Source organism: Bufo bufo, chromosome 1 (assembly GCF_905171765.1).
Source record: "Bufo bufo chromosome 1, aBufBuf1.1, whole genome shotgun sequence".
In the NCBI taxonomy this organism is placed as follows: Eukaryota; Metazoa; Chordata; class Amphibia; order Anura; family Bufonidae; genus Bufo; species Bufo bufo.
The window spans coordinates 16,306,174-16,326,728 of NC_053389.1; the positions used below are offsets into that span (position 1 = coordinate 16,306,174).

The following is a 20,555-nucleotide window of genomic DNA, read 5'->3' on the forward strand; positions in this document are numbered from 1 at the left end:
AAACAAACTAAATTAAATATGAGAGATGACCTGACACAGAGTTCTCACTAGTATTATGTATGCTATGCTAAATTGATTGTAAAACATGTGTTCTACAGTTTCGCTAATTTCACACTCGACCCCCCCCCCCCCCCCACAAAAAAAAGGATTTCTGTGAAAATGGGAAAAACATTAAAGTATTTCCTTACATATAGCTGCTTTGAGGTTTGCAGCAGCTGCAGTTCTTCTAGGAGGCACAGCAACCACAGCTCATCAGTCCTTCCTCTCTGGCTGACAGCTTTCCTGCTTGTCCCTATTCTACACACGCAATTCTTCTTCTTCATTGTAATTCAGACCTTTCACTGTACTGTCCCTGGCAGTACAATATAGGCTTGATTTATTTCTGACTGTCCTTGACTCCCTAAGATGTTTTTTCTGGCAGACACTGCATAGTCCCATCCACCCACATTCACAGAATTACATTTTGCTTGTTCTGCTAGGGACATCCCTGCCTGATTCAGCACTGATCGGCTCATCCAGGCTGTCTTTCGGCCAGGGAGCCAATTAGGGCAAGTCAATAAAAAATGGAGATGTGGGAGAATTTCTCTACATAGAGCATTACCATCTGTCTCACTCCTTTTTCTCTAAGTTACTAATATTTTAATGAGAGAAGTTACATAATAACATACAGAGTAATATACCACATACAGTGACTATAAGATACTTACTGCTCCACAGCTGGGAATCAATCAAAACTAAAGCCAAAACATAATACATGGAAAAGACATGTTTTTTATTCCCCATATTCTTTGTTACATTGATTTCTCTAGGATCTAGAGGGAAAAAAAAATGTCAGAGTAAATACTAAGAATAAAATGAGAGTAAACAGATATACTGTAAACATGATTATATAGGTAAGCAATTCATGATACATTTACACTTGTAAATTTAATACTGTATATATACTACAAGTAAGAGCTCACTGATCTATGCATAAAGACACATGCAAATACTGGAAACATCAATACATGTAGACTCTATGAAAATTATAAGCTCTTTACACACATATTTGATAAAAATTGTGCCTGGCCCATCTGCCAGTGACAAGGTAACTTCGAACAGAAGGAACCTACACTAACAAATATGCCTCTCGTACATTTGGGGGAGTATCTGTCCCCTTTTGTACTGCTGCCCATTTGCCCCGGGTCTATTAATCAGAGGATGATATAGCTGGATTCTACATTGCTGGAGGAGGTCCAAACTGTTGGAAGCCACCTTGTCTCTGGTAGATGGGCTTGGCACAATTCTGACCAAAAATATGTGCCAGGTGCTTCTAATTTTCATATAGTAAGTATAGCAATAAAGCAGTTTACATTTATTCATGTTTCCACTGTTTGCATGTGTCTTTGCACATATACAGTAGCAGTGTGCTGCTACTTTTTGTTATTACTTTTGCAATGTTTGCTATTTTTAAACAAATTTTTATTTTCGTTTCTGGCAAACATACATCAGTCAAGAAATGTGACATAAAACTACAGAAGGGTGGCAACATTGCCGAATGGTCATGTGAGCATTATAGACATTTTACATAGTGGTTGTCATATTATAATAGGTGGCAAGATGTAGAAAACTCAATACTGTAAAGGCCTATCCTGTACATGAATGCAAAATAGGTGCAGGCAAAGAGCAACACGATATATGGGCTAGTGATGGATGCTGATACGTTACCCATTTGTGTGGGTTGAGGTAGTGTTCCTACTCCACTGAATCCATGGAGCCCATTATTTGAGAAACTTATTGTGAGAATAGTTTTCCCAACTGGATAATTTTTCAAGCCTTCATATTTCAAGCACCTTACTGATCCAATCACTAAAAGGGGCTACTTGTTCAGATAACCAATATAAAGGGATAAGCAGTTTAGCAGCCGCGAGTAGGTGGGCAGGTAGGGAGAATCTATTAAGAGGACAGTGGTGGTCTGGTAGATTAAGGACTGCTAATGAGGGCAAAATGGGAACATCTAAGGAGCATATCTGTCTGATGGCGGTTGATGCAATGTTTGCTTTTGAATTGCAACCATGTTAGTATGACCTAAACCCCACAATCACCAAGTCTGAAGCAAGACCAGGTGCAGTAATCACCTGGGGATAAAGGAATCCTCAGAGTGAGAGGGGGTGGAGACTTGGTATCAGAGGACTGGGGTGGCTCTGTGAGTTTATTCTCAGCCGGACTAGGCTGAGGGACCACGAGGCTTGGAGATAGCCTAGAGTTGGGGGACAAAGTGATGCCTGGGAGGGTCGCAGAGCCATAGTCAGGCGGACTACTGAGCCTTAATCCCTCACAAGAGAAATTGTAAACTTGAGACAGTGTGTGAACTGTGCTCTGTACAGCCAGGAGGCTGATGGACTTGGGGCTGAGAAAACTGCACCTGAGACAGGGTGTGAACGGTGCTCTGTAGGTGAGTCAGGGAAAATGTTATTTATTAGGTAGTGCCTAGACGGGCAGGTGTTTGTTTTGTTTGCTGTGTTTATGCTGATGTGTCACAATAAAGCAGTGTTTGGACAATAAAACCCTTGTCTGAAGAAGAAATCTGTGCTTGAAAACCCCTGTGAGAAAGATGATCCCTTACAATATACACTGCTCAAAAAAATAAAGGGAACACTTAAACAACACAATGTAACTCCAAGTCAATAACACTTCTGTGAAATCAAACTGTCCACTTAGGAAGCAACACTGAATGACAATCAATTTCACATGCTGTTGTGCAAATGGGATAGACAACAGGTGGAAATTATAGGCAATTAGGAAGACACCCCCAATAAAGGAGTGGTTCTGCAGGTGGTGACCTGACCACTTCTCAGTTCCTATGCTTCCTGGCTGATGTTTTGGTCACTTTTGAATGCTGCCGGTGCTTTCACTCTAGTGGTAGCATGAGACGGAGTCTACAACCCACACAAGTGGCTCAGGTAGTGCAGCTTATCCAGGATGGCACATCAATGCGAGCTGTGGCAAGAAGGTTTGCTGTGTCTGTCAGCGTAGTGTCCAGAGCATGGAGGCGCTACCAGGAGACAGGCCAGTACATCAGGAGATGTGGAGGAGGCCGTAGGAGGGCAACAACCCAGCAGCAGGACCGCTACCTCCGCCTTTGTGCAAGGAGGAACAGGAGGAGCACTGCCAGAGCCCTGCAAAATGACCTCCAGCAGGCCACAAATGTGCATGTGTCTGCTCAAACGGTCAGAAACAGACTCCATGAGGGTGATATGAGGGCCCGACGTCCACAGGTGGGGGTTGTGCTTACAGCCCAACACCGTGCAGGTCGTTTGGCATTTGCCAGAAAACACCAAGATTGGCAAATTCGCCACTGGCGCCCTGTGCTCTTCACAGATGAAAGCAGGTTCACACTGAGCACATGTGACAGACGTGACAGAGTCTGGAGACGCCGTGGAGAACGTTCTGCTGCCTGCAACATCCTCCAGCATGACCGGTTTGGCATTGGGTCAGTAATGGTGTGGGGTGGCATTTCTTTGGAGGGCTGCACAGCCCTCCATGTGCTCACCAGAGGTAGCCTGACTGCCATTAGGTACCGAGATGAGATCCTCAGACCCCTTGTGAGACCATATGCTGGTGTGGTTGGCCCTGGGTTCCTCCTAATGCAAGACAATGCTAGACCTCATGTGGCTGGAGTGTGTCAGCAGTTCCTGCAAGATGAAGGCATTGATGCTATGGACTGGCCCGCCCGTTTCCCAGACCTGAATCCAATTGAGCACATCTGGGACATCACGTCTCGCTCTATCCACCAACGTCACGTTGCACCACAGACTGTCCAGGAGTTGGCAGATGCTTTAGTCCAGGTCTGGGAGGAGATCCTTCAGGAGACTGTCTGCCACCTCATCAGGAGCATGCACAGGCGTTGTAGGGAGGTCATACAGGCACGTGGAGGCCACACACACTACTGAGCCTCATTTTGACTTGTTTTAAGGACATTACATCAAAGTTGGATCAGCCTGTAGTGTGTTTTTCCACTTTAATTTTGAGGGTGACTCCAAATCCAGACCTCCATGGGTTAAAAAATTTGATTTCCATATATTTTTTTGGTGTGATTTTGTTGTCAGCACATTCAACTATGTAAAGAACAAAGTATTTCAGAAGAATATTTAATTAATTCAGATCTAGGATGTGTTATTTTTGTGTTCCCTTTATTTTTTTGAGCAGTGTATATACTTTCCATTAAAATCCTTGCTAACCACTTAATGGGATCTTGGTTGGTGCGTTCAACCTTGTTTTTCATATCATCCAGTCAGGAGATCTCAACTGTGTATTAGTCACTCTTTCATTCCTAGCCGCTCAGTAGCTGCATTCACACACAACATGTTTCATCAGATCCCTGATGTCTTTGAGGATCTATTCACACGTCCGCAAAATAGGTCCGCATCCGTTCCGCAATTTTGCGGAACAGGTGCGAACCCGTTGATTTGCTGTCCACATCCACACTTCCGGACCAGCACTTCCGTTGCGTGAAATAATAGAACATGTCCTTTTCTTGTCTGCAATTGCGGACAAGAAAATACATTTTCTATGAGAGTGCTGGCGATGTGTGGGGCGCAAAATGCGGAACGCACATTGCCGGTGTCCGTGTGTTGCGGATCTGCAATTTGCAGATCCGCAAAACACATACGGACTTGTGAATGGACCCTAAGGGTTTATGGGCAATTGCAGTAAAAAGCTCTTGGGCTTGAGCTTTTACAACCTCTGATTGACGTCAGCACTGCTGTTCGCCAGTCACTATTGCTTACATCCTTATCACGTCACTCGTTCTGCCTAATTTATAGGGAAACTAACCAATGGGAGCCTGGCTCTGAAAGGTCCTTTATTGGCTCCGTCTCCTCGCAGGTCCTTTTTTCTCTCTACAAGTCTCAGTCCAGTGCTCTTCGTCGCTGCCCATGTCTTTGAACTTACGCTGGAAATTGATATTTACAAGTTACTGCACATGTCACAGGGCTTAAGGCCAGGGGATGCGGTCGTCCTAAGAATCAAAGACCCAGACACTTTTCTGGTTAAAGGATTCTCTGCCCGTAGAGTCAATTTTATTAAATGTACATTGTGGGTCTAATTCCCCCCCCCCCCCCCTTTAGCCACAAATTTTAAGTCTAATCACAATTATTTATTAAAGCAACTAATCAGAACCATAATGGTATGGAAAGTACATGTACACATACAGACATGTATATATTTCATAATGTCAAGCAGTTCCCCATTTTTCATGCCCCAGTTTCAAATAAATGTTACCAAACTGAATTAAGAAAACCACAGACAATACGGTTACAAGAAATCTACAGTAAGTCCAGTTGCCTTGATTTATTCTTTACAGATATATCATGACCTGGATACATGAGAACCTTCACAGAGTGTCACGGCCATGGCCATGACCGTGACTCCTTAACCGCATGCGGTTGCCTGCGGTTTGTTTTTGGTTGTTCATCCACAGGTGAGGGCTGCTTGTGTGTTGCCTCACTTGTGGTTGCCGCGGGCAACAAGTGGTTGGAGATTGTCGCAGATAGCAGCCTGAGCTGGTGCTAGGCAGCTTGCGGCATCTTCATGCGGTTACACCTAGCTACCGCTTTGTTAGATGTGTGTGTATGTATGTATGGTGTGCACTGTGTTTATGTTACGTGTGCACTGAGACTTTCGTTTTGACACTTCCCCTTTAAGTTGGTGTTTTCCCTTCCCTGTGGTTTTGGAAGGGTTAACTCTCTTTCTGTGTGTTTGAGTCACGGGGTGTGTCTGATTGTGTGGGTGTGGCCACTTAGGCCTATATAGCCTTGGTGTTTGGCATGGCTCAGTAGGTTGCTTCAGCCATGCTTAGCTGGAGCAGCCTCCTGTGTTTACCAACTGCCAGTGAGAGCCACCCTTGTGGTTCATAAATATTATGTCACATTAAGTTTATGTTCATCTTTATGTGTGATGTCTATGTGATGGTCTGTTGGGATTTTCCTATGTTGTTTAGTGCAGCTTATGGATCTGGATTCCTGTTTGCACAGGGATCCAGTCAGCAAGGCTGTGGCAGGTAGGTGGAACTCGGATAGTTCACCTGCCATATCCGTAAGTCTGTTTGTGTTCCCCTTTTCCCTGCAGCTTGGCCAGTGAGACCCCTGTTCCTCCGTGTCCAGTAGGAACAGGCCGTCTTACCTTGACTCCTAGTCCAGGGACCGGTCGGAGGGTGAGTTAGGGATCCGAGGTTCCGGAGCATGGGTCCTCCTACCTTAAAGGTCGGCCCATGCAGCTAGGAGTTAGGGTCAGGTTAGGGACGCTTTAGGAGGTGACCTTCTCCCTAATACTGTTGTCCTGGCCGAGCAGCCATAACATCACGTGGAATCGCACGGCTGAGGATTTCCCCCATCCTCAGCCGTGACACAGACACAGCAGAATTAGCTTTCCAGAACATGTATATTATATTTGGGACACTTTACTGGCTACCTTATACTCTGCATAATCTCAGCTACGGGAGGAGCTTAATGATGTGACGTCAGTTACTTTGTATCCATTTGTATCTATATAAGGTACAATGGTAGGACGCATGTATATAGTCTGATGAAAGCACTTATGTGCTGAAACGCGTCACTATGTTGAAATATGTGACAGAATAAATTTGCATCCAATATATCTACAGTGCGGGTGCTGGTCTCTCCTTTTCACAGAGTGGAGAGGGTGTCAGCAGTAAGTTTGTGTTGATGTCAGTGATTATTTTGCCCTTCCTCTGATCCGTCAGAACAATAACGGATCCTGTCTGTGGAGCATCCGCCTTCACTCGGTCAGCATTTGCTCAATAATCCCTCAGTATTGCATGTCTTCTGTGTTTTGTACCCACTCCTGCTTTTGGCTACCAAATCACAAGCCAATTCTGATGGGACCATACAAGCCCTACAGCTGCTACATAGACAGGATCCGTTGTGCGTCTCATTTTTCCTTCCTTCTGACAGTTAAGAAGGATCAAATAAATGATGATGTCAGCCAGGCCGAAAGGCAAAAGAGTGGCCCAGTCATAAAATGGGGAGTAGAGATGGCCTCGCGGTTCGACCGGCGGTCGTTTTGCGGCAAACTTTGCTCATTGGGCACGGTCGTAAATCACATGAATGCTATCCACATTGTCTTACCTTCTTAGGCATAAAAAGAATATGCCCTATGGGGGCGATAGGCACTGAGCACTCCTGAGGAGAGAATGTAACATGAAGAGAAGAAACAAAGTATCATGCTCACCGAAGTTGAAATCATGTAAATCTTTATTCTTCCTCTTTCCAGGACACTTGTAAGCGGGGTGCAGGGGTGGACAGCTTGTTGCAGATGATCGGCGGCTACGGCCGTTTCGCGCGTACTATCGCGTTTCTTCTGGCCGCTGAGGACTTCATAGCGCTTTATAGGAGCAACGTCGACATAACGTAAAAATAAATGTATAAACCACAGGAAGGGGTTACCCACCGAGAATATACAGTACAGACCAAAAGTTTGGACACACCTTCTCATTCAAAGAGTTTTCTTATTTTTCATGACTATGAAAATTGTAGATTCACACTGAAGGCATCAAAACTATGAATTAACACATGTGGAATTATATACATAACAAACAAGTGTGAAACAACTGAAAATATGTCATATTCTAGGTTCTTCAAAGTAGCCACCTTTTGCTTTGATTACTGCTTTGCACACTCTTGGCATTCTCTTGATGAGCTTCAAGAGGTAGTCCCCTGAAATGGTTTTCACTTCACAGGTGTGCCCTGTCAGGTTTAATAAGTGGGATTTCTTGCCTTATAAATGGGGTTGGGACCATCAGTGGTGTTGAGGAGAAGTCAGGTGGATACACAGCTGATAGTCCTACTGAATAGACTGTTAGAATTTGTATTATGGCAAGAAAAAAGCAGCTAAGTAAAGAAAAACGAGTGGCCATCATTACTTTAAGAAATGAAGGTCAGTCAGTCAGCCAAAAAATTGGGAAAACTTTGAAAGTAAGGGCTATTTGACCATGAAGGAGAGTGATGGGGTGCTGCGCCAGATGACCTGGCCTCCACAGTCACCGGACCTGAACCCAATCGAGATGGTTTGGGGTGAGCTGGACCGCAGAGTGAAGGCAAAATGGCCAACAAGTGCTAAGCATCTCTGGGAACTCCTTCAAGACTGTTGGAAGACCATTTCAGGGGACTACCTCTTGAAGTTCATCAAAAGAATGCCAAGAGTGTGCAAAGCAGTAATCAAAGCAAAAGGTGGCTACTTTGAAGAACCTAGAATATGACATATTTTCAGTTGTTTCACACTTTTTTGTTATGTATATAATTCCACATGTGTTAATTCATAGTTTTGATGCCTTCATAGTCATGAAAATAAAGAAAACTCTTTGAATGAGAAGGTGTGTCCAAACTTTTGGTCTGTACTGTATGTCCCTATATATTCTCGGTGGGTAACCCCTTCCTGCGGTTTATACATTTATTTTTACATTATGTCGACTATATTTTTTTGGTCTGGTCAGGCGGCGAGGAGTCGTGTCGCAGATTTGTGGACTACCTCAACGCACACACATTCACTCTCAATTTCTGGATGTGTGCGTTACAGTAGAGGATGGCGTATTACACACCCCGGGCTTCCGTAAGCCCACGGCAACTAACTCGCTGCTCCACCAGACCAACTTTCATCCGCCATCGGTGAAGGGAGCCGTCACATACGGACAATTTGTCCGCCAGCGGAGGATCAACGACACCGATGTCGGATTCTATCGGCAGGCAAATGAGCTTAGGAACTGATTGTTGGATCGGGGTTACCCACCTAGAGCATTCTCAGCAGCCCTGCGGAGGGGCAGCCGCACTCGATCGGGACTCATTGCTGGTTGAGAAGGACAGGGGTATTGAGCAACCCCGTTTTGCCTTCGCATTTAAATATAGTCCCTCTGCGGATATTATTAAGCGGGTAATAAATGAAAATTGGGATCTGCTTAAAGGGGATCCTGCTTTGAAGAACCTCACGAGCCAGTGGTCACATTTAGAAAGTGTCCAACTCTTAAAGACAAGTTGGTCAACAGTGTCCTGCATAAACCACTGGCGGAGACTTGGCTTACATGTAAAAAAACTATAAGGAAACTATAAGTGTGGGCACAGCTCTTTTTGTATATTAAATGTGTGTAGCAAGTGGCTACAAATAGGAGGAGTTAAACATGTAGTGCAGGATTTCATGACTTATCGTACACCCTATGTCGTTTATGTCATTTTTTGTCAAGAGATTTTGTGTAAGAGATTTTATATTGCCAAAACAATCCGCCCACTTTTTTTTTCTTTTTTATTACCCTCAGAAAATTCCATTAATCTCCTAAAGGGGCACACATTAGTCAAATGTTTTATACCCCCACAACAGAAACAAACCCTCCTCTGAGAGCTGAATCCTCTACTATCAGAGGCAAGCAAACAAAGCTGCATGGGCTCCTGCTCAGAGGGAATTGAGAGAGACTGAGACCCCTGCGTACTGAATGAGACCGCCGCACTGTCCTTGTGATGAATATGACAGGAAGGAGTGATCTCTCCTCTCTCTCTCTGTCAATACGAACAGCTAGAGACATGGCAGAGTCCAACGAGGCAGGTCTCTCATGAAAAACAAATGCATCTTTCAATCCCTCCGAAAGACCATGGCAAAATTGACTTCGGAGTGCAGCATCGTTGACCAGACTCTTGGCTACTGAGACTGGACTTGGTGGAAGACAGGGTGGAGCTTAACCGACTGGAAGCATTATCTGCTGCAATCCAACCGGCCACCTGGTCACACTGGTCTGACTTCAATAGTTTTGTCCTGGGACACCCTGCAAACTGGAACATTAAGCTTGGTATCGTGGATAATTGTTTTTCTTGTGCTCTGGCAGCAGGCACAGTTTCAACTCGCCAAGGGCGAGTGACCTTCATAGTGGCCGCCCCTTTAACAGTGACTTTCACAGTGCCCACCCCTTTAACAGTGACCTCCACAGTGCCCGCCCCTTTTACATTGACCACCCCTTTTGCAGTGACATTCATAGTGGCCGCCCCTTTAACAGTGACCTCCACAGTATCCGCCCCTTTAACAGTGAATTCCACAGTAGCTGCCCCTTTAACAGTGACCTCCACAGTGCCCGCCGCTTTAACAGTGACCTCTGCAGTTCCCGCCCCTTTAACAATGACCTCCACAGTGCCCGCCCCTTTAAAATTGACCACCCGTTTACCAGTGACCTTCATAGTAACCACCCCTTTAACAGTGACCTCCACAGTACCTGCCCCCTTTAACATTGACTTCCACAGTGCCAGCCCCTTAACAGTGACCTCCGCAGTGCCTGCCCTTTTAGCAGTGACCTCCACAGTGCCCACCCCTTTAACAGTGAATTCCACAGCACCCGTCTGTTTAATAGTAGCATCTGCCCCCCATGCTTGTAGCAGTGTAGTTGTGCCATCATACATCATATGACCTGTGAACTGCTAAAACCTGTGATCAGTTGTTATCGCAACCTGAAGTAGGACCTGCGAGCTTCTATTGGCTAATAAGGGACATGTGACCGTGTAAATGGCAGTTCGGATTTAAGTGAAAGGCTTGCAGGCTACTATTGGCTAATGCAGGTCATTTTTTGCCAAACCGGTCCAGTCGTTTGGTTGCGCATAAAGAAAGTACAGACAGAAACTAATATATATATAAATGTACACTTACCTAAAGAATTATTAGTGCCCCCATACTAATACGGTGTTGGACCCCCTTTTGCCTTCAGAACTGCCTTAATTCTACGTGGCATTGATTCCACAAGGTGCTGATAGCATTCTTTAGAAATGTTGGCCCATATTGATAGGATAGCATCTTGCAGTTGATGGAGATTTGAGGGATGCACATCCAGGGCACGAAGCTCCCGTTCCACCACATCCCAAAGATGCTCTATTGGGTTGAGATCTGGTGACTGTGGGGGCCATTTTAGTACAGTGAACTCATTGTCATGTTCAAGAAACCAATGTGAAATGATTCGAGCTTTGTGACATGGTGCATTATCCTGCTGGAAGTAGCCATCAGAGGATGGATACATGTTCTCATTCTGTTTACGCCAAATTCGGACTCTACCATTTGAATGTCTCAACAGAAATCGAGACTCATCAGACCAGGCAACATTTTTCCAGTCTTCAAAAGTCCAATTTTGGTGAGCTCGTGCAAATTGTAGCCTCTTTTTCCTATTTGTAGTGGAGATGAGTGGTACCCGGTGGGGTCTTCTGCTGTTGTAGCCCACCTTTCTTTCCCATTCTGACATTCAGTTTGGAGTTCAGGAGATTGTCTTGACCAGGACCACAACCCTAAATGCATTGAAGCAACTGCCATGTGATTGGTTGACTACATAATCGCATTAATGAGAAATATAACAGGTGTTCCTAATAATTCTTTAGGTGAGTGTATATATATGATAGATCCTGAATTCTGCTAGTGACTTCCCTAGCAGAATAGTGAGTGCAACTCTGGAGTATAATACAGGATATAACTCAGGATCAGTACAGGATAAGTGATGTAATGTATGTACACAGTGACTCCACCAGCAGAATAGCGAGTGCAGCTCTGGAGTATAATACAGGATGTAACTCAGGATCAGTACAGGATAAGTAATGTATGTACATAGTAACTCCTCCAGCAGAACTCTGAGCGCAGCTCTGGAGTATAATACAAGATGTAATTCTGGATCAGTATAGGATAAGTAATGTAATGTATATACACAGTGACTCCCCCAGAAGAATAGTGAGTGCCGCTCTGGAGTATAATACAAGATGTAATTCTGGATCAGTTCAAGATAAGTAATGTAATGTATTGTGTGGAACCGTACTCACAAGACAAATGTTTAAAGGCAGGGACACCAAACCGTTCATCAAAAGTCCTCTTTATTCAGGCTTTTCATATCAGTACAGCCAGTACATCCGGATCGCAGCCGGTCCAGCAGTCGTAGCACACTCTGACAGTGTTACCTCACACTGTCTGCCTTTCCTCCAGACTGAGACACACCTAAGATCCAGTAGTAGGATTAAATAGGATCCCTGGACATGAGCATGCCTCAAGTCCCGGACTGGAACCTGGGGAACAGGCACCCACCCAACACATTGCCTGTTCCCAGTAAAAGCTTACCCTGGACTAGCTGAACCAGCTACACTATATATATGGTGTCCCCCAATTGCTTTTGTGGACACTTGAACTAGGGCTTTAACTCCACCAAGGCGGGACACCTTGGTGACACATTCCTGGTATAAGCAAGCTCCTTTAGAATATCTCCTGCAACATTCTGGGTGATACATATCTCCCCTCATAAATGACTCCTATCACCGCCTCACAGTATTTACACAGTGACTGCACCAGCAGAATAGTGAGTGCAGCTCTGGAGTATAATACAGGATGTAACTCAGGATCAGTACAGGATAAGTCATGTAATGTATGTACACAGTGACTGAACCAGCAGAATAGTGAGTGCAGCTCTGGAGTATAATACAGGATATAACTCGGGATCAGTAATGTAATGTATGTACACAGTGACTGCACCAGCAGAATAGTGAGTGCAGCTCTGGAGTATAATACAGGCTATAACTCGGGATCAGTACAGGATAAATAATGTATGTACAAAGTGACTCCACCAGCAGAATAGTGAGTGCAGCTCTGGAGTATAATACAGGATATAACTCGGGATCAGTAATGAAATGTATGTACACAGTGACTGCACCAGCAGAATAGTGAGTGCAGCTCTGGAGTATAATACAGGCTATAACTCGGGATCAGTACAGGATAAATAATGTATGTACAAAGTGACTCCACCGGCAGAATAGTGAGTGCAGCTCTGGAGTATAATACAGGATATAACTCGGGATCAGTAATGAAATGTATGTACACAGTGACTGCACCAGCAGAATAGTGAGTGCAGCTCTGGAGTATAATACAGGATATAACTCGGGATCAGTAATGTAATGTATGTACACAGTGACTCCACCGGCAGAATAGTGAGTGCAGCTTTTAAAAGTGGTGAGAGAAGTGAAAACTCACAAACTATTGTGCAATTATAGCATGTGCTGCAATTTGCAACTTTTTCATGCCACAATATGGGTGTGAAAGTTTTGATAAATGTCCCTCAGACACTTCACCAGCCGAATAGTAAGTGCAGCCATAGTGTCTGGTAAATTATATTCCTTATCGGAGGATCAGTACACGATATATAAGATGGATATTTGCGAATGAGTGCTGACACAGCTTTTTCTCCAACTCCCATCCACTATAATGAAAAGTGACTACACGTATGCCAGGAATCAGGGCTGAGGCACAAGTCTCCTCAGCATCCGTTGGGCGTTCTGTAAACATACGGGTACTGAACCGAAAGTCAAAACTAGGATTTTCTTCATTAGCAGATCCCTTCGCTACCGTCTTCATATCCTGGCTAGAGATGGCCTTGCGGTTCGCCCGGCGGTCGTTTCGCGGCTAACTTTGGGTGTTCGCGATTCGCCGAACATGCGAACATATGGAGAAATTTGCGTCCGCCATATTCTTTTACATTATGAAGATTTTTGACCCATGACACATCCATCAGGTGGTACAGGACAGCCAATTGAGACGTTTCAGCACATGGACACACCCCCTACCTTATAAATAAACCTGATCTGGCCGCCATTTTACATTCAGTGTTTTGCCAGTGTAGGGAGAGGTTGCTGTGTGGAGCAGGGACAGGCTGTTAGGGACACCAAACACTAGCTAATAGGGCCACAAAAGTCCTTTTAAGCACTAGTATAGGTGTGCTATCGATAGGTGTGATACAGAGGGGTGCGATATACTTATAATATACTTTTATAATGAGTCAAAAACACATAGATCTATATAGTGATCACCTGGAAGTCAGGGGCCTAGGGGCTAGGGGCTTACTAGGGCCATTTCTATATAGGGTAAGGTTCCGGACGGGGTCTCTCTTATCAGGGCGGGTGGTCTGTGGTTAGGCTATCAGGGCCAGAATAGCACCCCCTGTAGGGCAATATCAGGGACAGTTCTTTGTCCACCCTGTCCTTCAATACCACATCATCATCTAGCCCAGGGATGGATGTTTTTGCTTTCCCTCCGGGATTCATGGATGTGCACTGGAACCCCCCGGATTGTGGTAGGACATATGGTTTCTGATTTGGTGCCGCCGAGCACTTGTTATTGCCGACCACATCTATGCTTTTTGCTTAAAGGTTTCTGCACTTTGTTTTAACTGACGATCTAGCCTCTGGATAGATTATCAGCATCTGATCAGCAGGGGTCCGACACTCGGGACCCCCGCCGATCAGCTGTTTGAGAAGGCAGCGGCGCTTCAGCAGCGCCCCGTGCTTCTCACTGTTTACCGCTGGCCCAGTGACGTCACTAGTATCAACTAGCATGGGCGGGGCTAAGCTCTGTTCACTTGAATGGAGCTTAGCCCCGCCCACACTAGTTGATACTAGTCGTGATGTCACTGGGCCAGCGGTAAACAGTGAGAAGGCCGCGCCGCTGCTGGAGCGCCGCTGCCTTCTCAAACAGCTGATCGGACCCACTCCAATGAGATGCTGATGATCTATCCAGAGGATAGATCATCAGTTAAAGTGCAGAACCCCTTTAACTTTAATAATTTAATTTATTTTCATTTTAAGGGATATCTTTCACACGTCCGCAAAATGGGTCCGCATCCATTCCGTAATTTTGCGGAACGGGTGCAGACCCATTCATGTTCAATGGGGCCGGAATGTGCTGTCCGCATCCGCATTTGCGGATCCGCACTTCCACATCTGTGCTTCCGTTTCCGCGAAAAAAATAGAACATGTTCTATTCTTGTCCACAATTAAAGACAAGATTAGGCATTTTCTATTATAGTACCAGCGATTTGCGGTCCTCAAATTGCGGAATGCACATTGCCGGTGTCCGTGTTTTGCAGATCCGGTGAATAGACCCTCATAGTAACATTATTAAAGGTTACGTTTTATCTTCATGTATATTCTAATGGATTGCCTTCCTTGTACAATGTTATAATATACTTTCTATGTTAGACAGTATATTATAGTGCATTTGTATTGTGCGGCAGTTGTGTGCGGTTCTGCTGCGATACTGCAGGTATATAGAGGGACAAGCGTTATTGGGGCAAAAAATTTCTACTGGTGTGATATACCAGTCGTCCCCAAAAAAACTGATTGAAGCGGGGTGTTATATACCAATATACTTTCTTTATAGAGCATTTGCGCATACGCAAAAATTATATTGCCGATATTTTGCATTGAAAAAAATTATGAATGGAGATCGCAAATTTGAATAATACATCTGGTGTCACTGTCCATGTTGTGGGACTATTTGTGCACTTCTAGTAATTATTTCTTCGCTGCAAATATGAAGGTTTTTCAGGTTCGCCGGCCATTAAAATGAATGGGACCCGCCGCGAACTTGCGGTTCGCAAACATTTGATCGCGTTCGCATTCCCACTGGCACCCAGCACAGGGAGCACATGTCCATCTAGTCTCTCATTGCCAATACATAAGCCATAAGTTTCTTTTTTGGGAAATCATCTTTAACCCATTCCGTCCTGCCCAGTGCAATAAGCAGTGATATGAACAATCCCCCTATACCCCGTGTCCTCGGGGTCGTTGGTTTCTCACCTTGAATTCTCCTATGTGGTGCCTCCTCTTATAATTTCCTCTCTTTAGTGTCCAGCTTCCACGGCTATATACAATATGCTGTTCTCTGACCTCTGGTCTGATCTCTACTAAGTCTATGCAGGAACTGGAGAGTTGCCAGTAAACTAAAATGCAGAAGGAAATTGAGAGAATTTGGACATGTCTACTAGGTAGAGCAGTGGTATATCACACCCAAAAATTGTTGAATTTCACTAGAAAATGTAACAGACAAATTCGTAAATTTACAAAAAATAAAAATAAATACATACAAATAAAAAACAACAACTTGATTTATGAGGTGGAGTTCCATATGGAGTAGGAGTTTGAGGAGGCGGTGGACGTAGCGGTGTAGGTGGAAGCGGCGGTGAAGGAGGACAAGGTAGCCAACACTGGTTTTTGATTTTAATTTATATTTTTTTTAATTAGGGTACACCCCAAAAGAGTGGGAAATATCCAAAATACAAGAATGAGCAATTGCGCTGCAGTATAACAATGGCTGGTTAGTGCTGGTATAAATGTCTATTCTGCACAAGGTACGGACAAGTCCTGTGGGATCCAAGCCTGGTTCATTTTAATGAATGTGAGCTTGTCCACATTGGCTGTGGACAGGCGGCTGCGCTTGTCTGTGATGACGCCCCCTGCCGTGCTAAAAACACATTCAGACAATACACTGGCTGCAGGGCAGGCCAGCACCTCCAAGGCGTAAAGGGCAAGCTCAGGCCATGTGCCCAATTTGGAGACCCAAAAGTTGAAGGGGGCAGACCCGTCATTCAGTACGTGTAGGCGTGTGCACACATACTGCTCCACCATGTTGGTGAAATGTTGCCTCCTGCTAAGACTTTTCTATATCAGCTGGTGGTGCTGGTTGTTGTGGCGTGCTGACAAAGCTTTTCCACATTTCGGCCATGCTAACCCTGCCTTCTGAGGTGCTGGTGGTGCCCCAGCTGCGTTGGCAACCTCTTCCTCCTCCTCTGCCTTTGCCTTGTGCTTCCACTGTGCCCCCGCTGTCAGGTGGGAATGCCACCAGCAGCGCGTCTACCAGCGTGCGCTTGTACTTGCGCATCTTACGATCATGCTCCAGTGACGGAATTAAAGACAGTACGTTGTTCTTGTAACGGGGATCCAGCAGCGTGGCCACCCAGTAATCAGCACAAGTTAGAATGTGGGCAACTCGGCGGTCGTTGCGGAGACACTGCAGCATGTAATCGCTCATGTGTGCCAGGCTGCCCAGAAAAGCTGTCCTCTGTGGGAGGCGTATCGTCTGTGTCCTCTGTATCCCCCCTGCCACGCACCAGTGATGGCCATGAGCTGGTCTGGGTGCCACCCTGCTGTGAACAAGGTTCCTCTTCCTCCATCTCCTCCTCCTCATCCTCCACCTCGTCATTCTTCAGAACTGTGCCCTGGCTGGACAATTGTGTACCTGGCGTTTGTGGGTGCAGGAACCCACCCTCGGAGCCACTTGGGAATGACTGGCCGGAAACCCTATGAAATGATCCCTCTTCCTCCTCCTCCTGTGCCACATCCTCTTCCATCGTCATCATCAGCAATTTTTAAGGAGGTATAGAAGTGGGATATTAATGCTGATAACGGCGTTATCGGCACTGGCCATGTTGGTGGAGTAATCGAAACAGCGCAACAAGGAACACAGGTCTCGCATGGAGGCCCAGTCATTGGTGGTGAAGTGGTGCTGTTCCGCAGTGCGACTGACCCGTGCGTGCTGCAGCTGAAACTCCACTATCGCCTGCTGCTTCTCGCACAGTCTGTACAGCATGTGCAAGGTGGAGTTCCACCTTGTGGGCACGTCGCATATGAGGTGGTGAGCGGGAAGGCCGAAGTTACGCTGCAGCGCTGACAGGCGAGCAGCAGCAGGGTGAGAACGCAGAAAGCGCACACAGATGGCACGCACTTTATGCAGCAGCTCTGACATGTCGGGGTAATTTTTAAGTAATCTCTGCACCACCAAATTCAGCACATGCGCCAGGCAAGGGATATGCGTCAAACCAGCTAGTCCCAGAGCTGCTACGAGATTTCGCCCATTATCGCACACCACCAGGCCGGGCTTGAGGCTCACTGGCAGCAACCACTCGTCGGTCTGTTGTTCAAGGCCCGTCCACAGCTCCTGCGTGGTGTGGGGTTTGTCCCCCAAACAGATAAGTTTTAAAACTGGCTGCAATCGTTTACCCCTGACTGTGCTGAAGTTGGTGGTGAAGGTGTTACGCTGACCGGATGAGGAGCCGGTAGAGGAAGAGGAAGCGGAGTAGGAGGAGGAAGCAACAGGAGGCAAACTGAAGCACCCTGCAATCCTCTGTGGTAGAAGGACATGCGCAAAACTGCTATACGTCTCAGGCCCAGCCGCCACTGCATTTACCCAGTGTGCTATTATAGAGATATAACGTCCCTGACCGTGCTTACTGGTCCACGTATCCGTAGTGAGGTGCACTTTGCCACAGATGGCGTTGCGCAGTGCACACCTGATTTTGTCCCCCACTTGGTTGTGCAGGGAATGGATGGCTCGCCTGGAAAAGTATTAGCGGCTGGGTACGACGTACTGTGGGACAGCCACCGCTATAAGGCCTTTGAAACTCTCCGTCTCCACCAGACAGAATGACAGCATTTCAAAGGCCAGTAATTTTGAAATGCTGGCATTCAGGGCCAGGGATCGCGGGTGGGTAGGGGGGTACTTCCTCTTCCGCTCCAGTGTTTGGGAGATGGAGAGCTGAACACTTCCGTGGGACGTTGTGGAGATGCTTAGTGACCCAGATGGTGGTGTTGCTGGCAGATCCTCTGTTTGCAGGGTGGCAGGTGGCACTGTCACTCCAGAGGTGGATGAAGAAGCCGAGACTGCAGCAGAAGAGGAAGCAAGAGGATATAGAGACCTTTCTTGGTTTTTGAAGTGTCTACTCCACTGCAGCTCGTGCTTTGCACTTAGATGTCTGGTCATGCAGGTTGTGCTCAGGTTGAGAATGTTTATGCCTCACTTCAGGCTCTGATTGCACAGCCTGCAAACCACTGGTGTCTTGTTGTCAGCACATTGTCTGAAGAACTGCCATGCCAGAGAACTCCTTGGAGCTGGCTTTGGTGTGCTCGGTCCCTTGCTGCGGTGGGCAGTAGCAGGCGTACTGTCTAGGGGACGGCCGCTCCGCTTTTGCACCCTGCTCCCTCTTCTGCTGTGCTGGTGGCTTTGTGCAACCAGGGCCTCTTCCTCCGAACTACACAGGTCACTCGCATGACCTTGATTCCATGTGGGGTAGAGGACCTCATCGTCCTCCCTGTCATCTTCCACCCAGTCTTCACCCCTGCCCTCCTTGTCGGTCTGCACACTTTTAAAAGCCCCAGCAGTTGGCACCTGTGTTTCGTTATCATCCGAGAGGTGCTGCTATGGTCCTCCCATTTACTCATCTTGAAACATAAGTGGTTGGGCATCGGTGCACTCAATCTCTTCCACTTCTGGGGCAGGGCTAGGTGGATGGCCCTGGGAAACCCTGCTAACAGAGTCATCAAAAAGCAGAAAAAACTGCTGCATGACTTGGGGCTCAGACTGCTTGGCTGATTTGCAACGGGGTGAGGTGAAAGACTGATGGACATCGGCTGCAGGTGCCAACTCTGATCTTTCAGCAGGAGACTGGGTGGGAGACAATGTGAAGGAACTGGAGGCACTGTCAGCAACCCAATCTACTATCGCCTGTACTTGTTCTGGCCTCACCATTCGTAGAGCCGCATTAGGCCCGACCAAATACCGCTGCAGGTTCTGTCGCGTACTCGAACCTGAGGAAGGTGTTTCACTTGTGCGTGTAGCTGGCACAGATCGACCACGTCCTCTCCCTGCAACAGGAGCTCCACCAGCAGCACCACGACCAGGGCCACGTCCCTTATTTGACGCTCTCCTCATATTTCTCAAATTTAGGATCTTGCCCTAAATGGGTGTTTTTTTTAATAGCAGAATAGAACAACAGTATCTAAATGGTGTACCTCACACGTACAGATGTAGATTAGGCTGCAATTTTATTTTTTTCACCTAAATGGGTGTTTTTCTTATAGAATAGAACAACAGTATCTAAATGGTGTAATTCACACGTACAGATGCAGACTAGGCCACAATTTAAGATTTTTGCCCAAATTGGGTGTTTTTTTAATAGCAGAATAGAACAACAGTATCTAAAGGGTGTATCTCACAATAACATATGCAGCAAAAGCTGCAAAATTAAGTTTTTTGACCTAAATGGGTGTTTTTTTTAATAGCTGAATAGAACAACAGTATCTAAAGGGTGCAATTCACACGTACAGATGCAGACTAGGCCACAATTTTCGATTTTTGCCCAAAATGGGTGTTTTTTTTATTGCAGAATAGAACAATAGTATCTAAAGGGTGAATCTCACAATAACATATGCATCAAAAGCTGCAAAATTAAGTTTTTTGCCCAAAAATCTGCCGACACATTCTATGTTTTCACTAGCTTAAATTGCACACTGACTAATGCTGCAGAGGCCCCAGATTGAGGGTATTGCCAAAAATGGGTGTTTTTTCAAAGCCAAAAAAATATTTAAGTATTTCAAGCTTGATTTTAACAATCACAGATGCTGCCAAGGCTGCAATATTAAGAATTTTGCCAAAAAAGGCAGTTTTTTTAAAACCCAGAAAATTATAGCTGTATTTCTAGCTTAAATTACACAATGACTAATGCGGCAGAGGCCCAAGATGAAGGTTATTGCCAAAAATTTGTGTTTTTTCAAAGCCAGAAAAATATTTAAGTATTTCAAGCATGTTTTTAACAATCACAGATGCAGCAAAGGCTGCAATATTAAGAATTTTGCCCAAAAAGGGTGTTTTTTACTAACAGAATATGACAGCTGTATATAACGCTTGAATTTTACACGTGCAGATGAAGAAAGGGCTGTAGAGATCCCAGCTAGCTAATCCTA

At 45.7% G+C, this 20,555-nt stretch overlaps 1 protein-coding gene across 5 annotated transcripts in view; it reads right to left on the reverse strand.

The window, feature by feature from the left end:
• The window catches only part of LOC120991856 (sialic acid-binding Ig-like lectin 12), a 999,480-nt gene that overhangs the window by 665,721 nt on the left and 313,204 nt on the right, over window positions 1-20,555 (reverse strand). For 3 of the 5 annotated variants that reach the window (XM_040420622.1, XM_040420610.1, XM_040420625.1), the window contains exons 1-2: window positions 15,618-15,726; window positions 708-812 (exon numbers count right to left, since the gene is read on the reverse strand). The exons of the other annotated variants lie outside the window; for them this stretch is intronic. In XM_040420622.1, coding sequence (XP_040276556.1) covers window positions 708-783 — 76 coding nt within the window. In that variant the 5' untranslated portion in view covers window positions 784-812; window positions 15,618-15,726. Of the gene's footprint in view, window positions 1-707; window positions 813-15,617; window positions 15,727-20,555 lie in introns of those variants that run through there. 5 annotated transcript variants of the gene reach the window in all.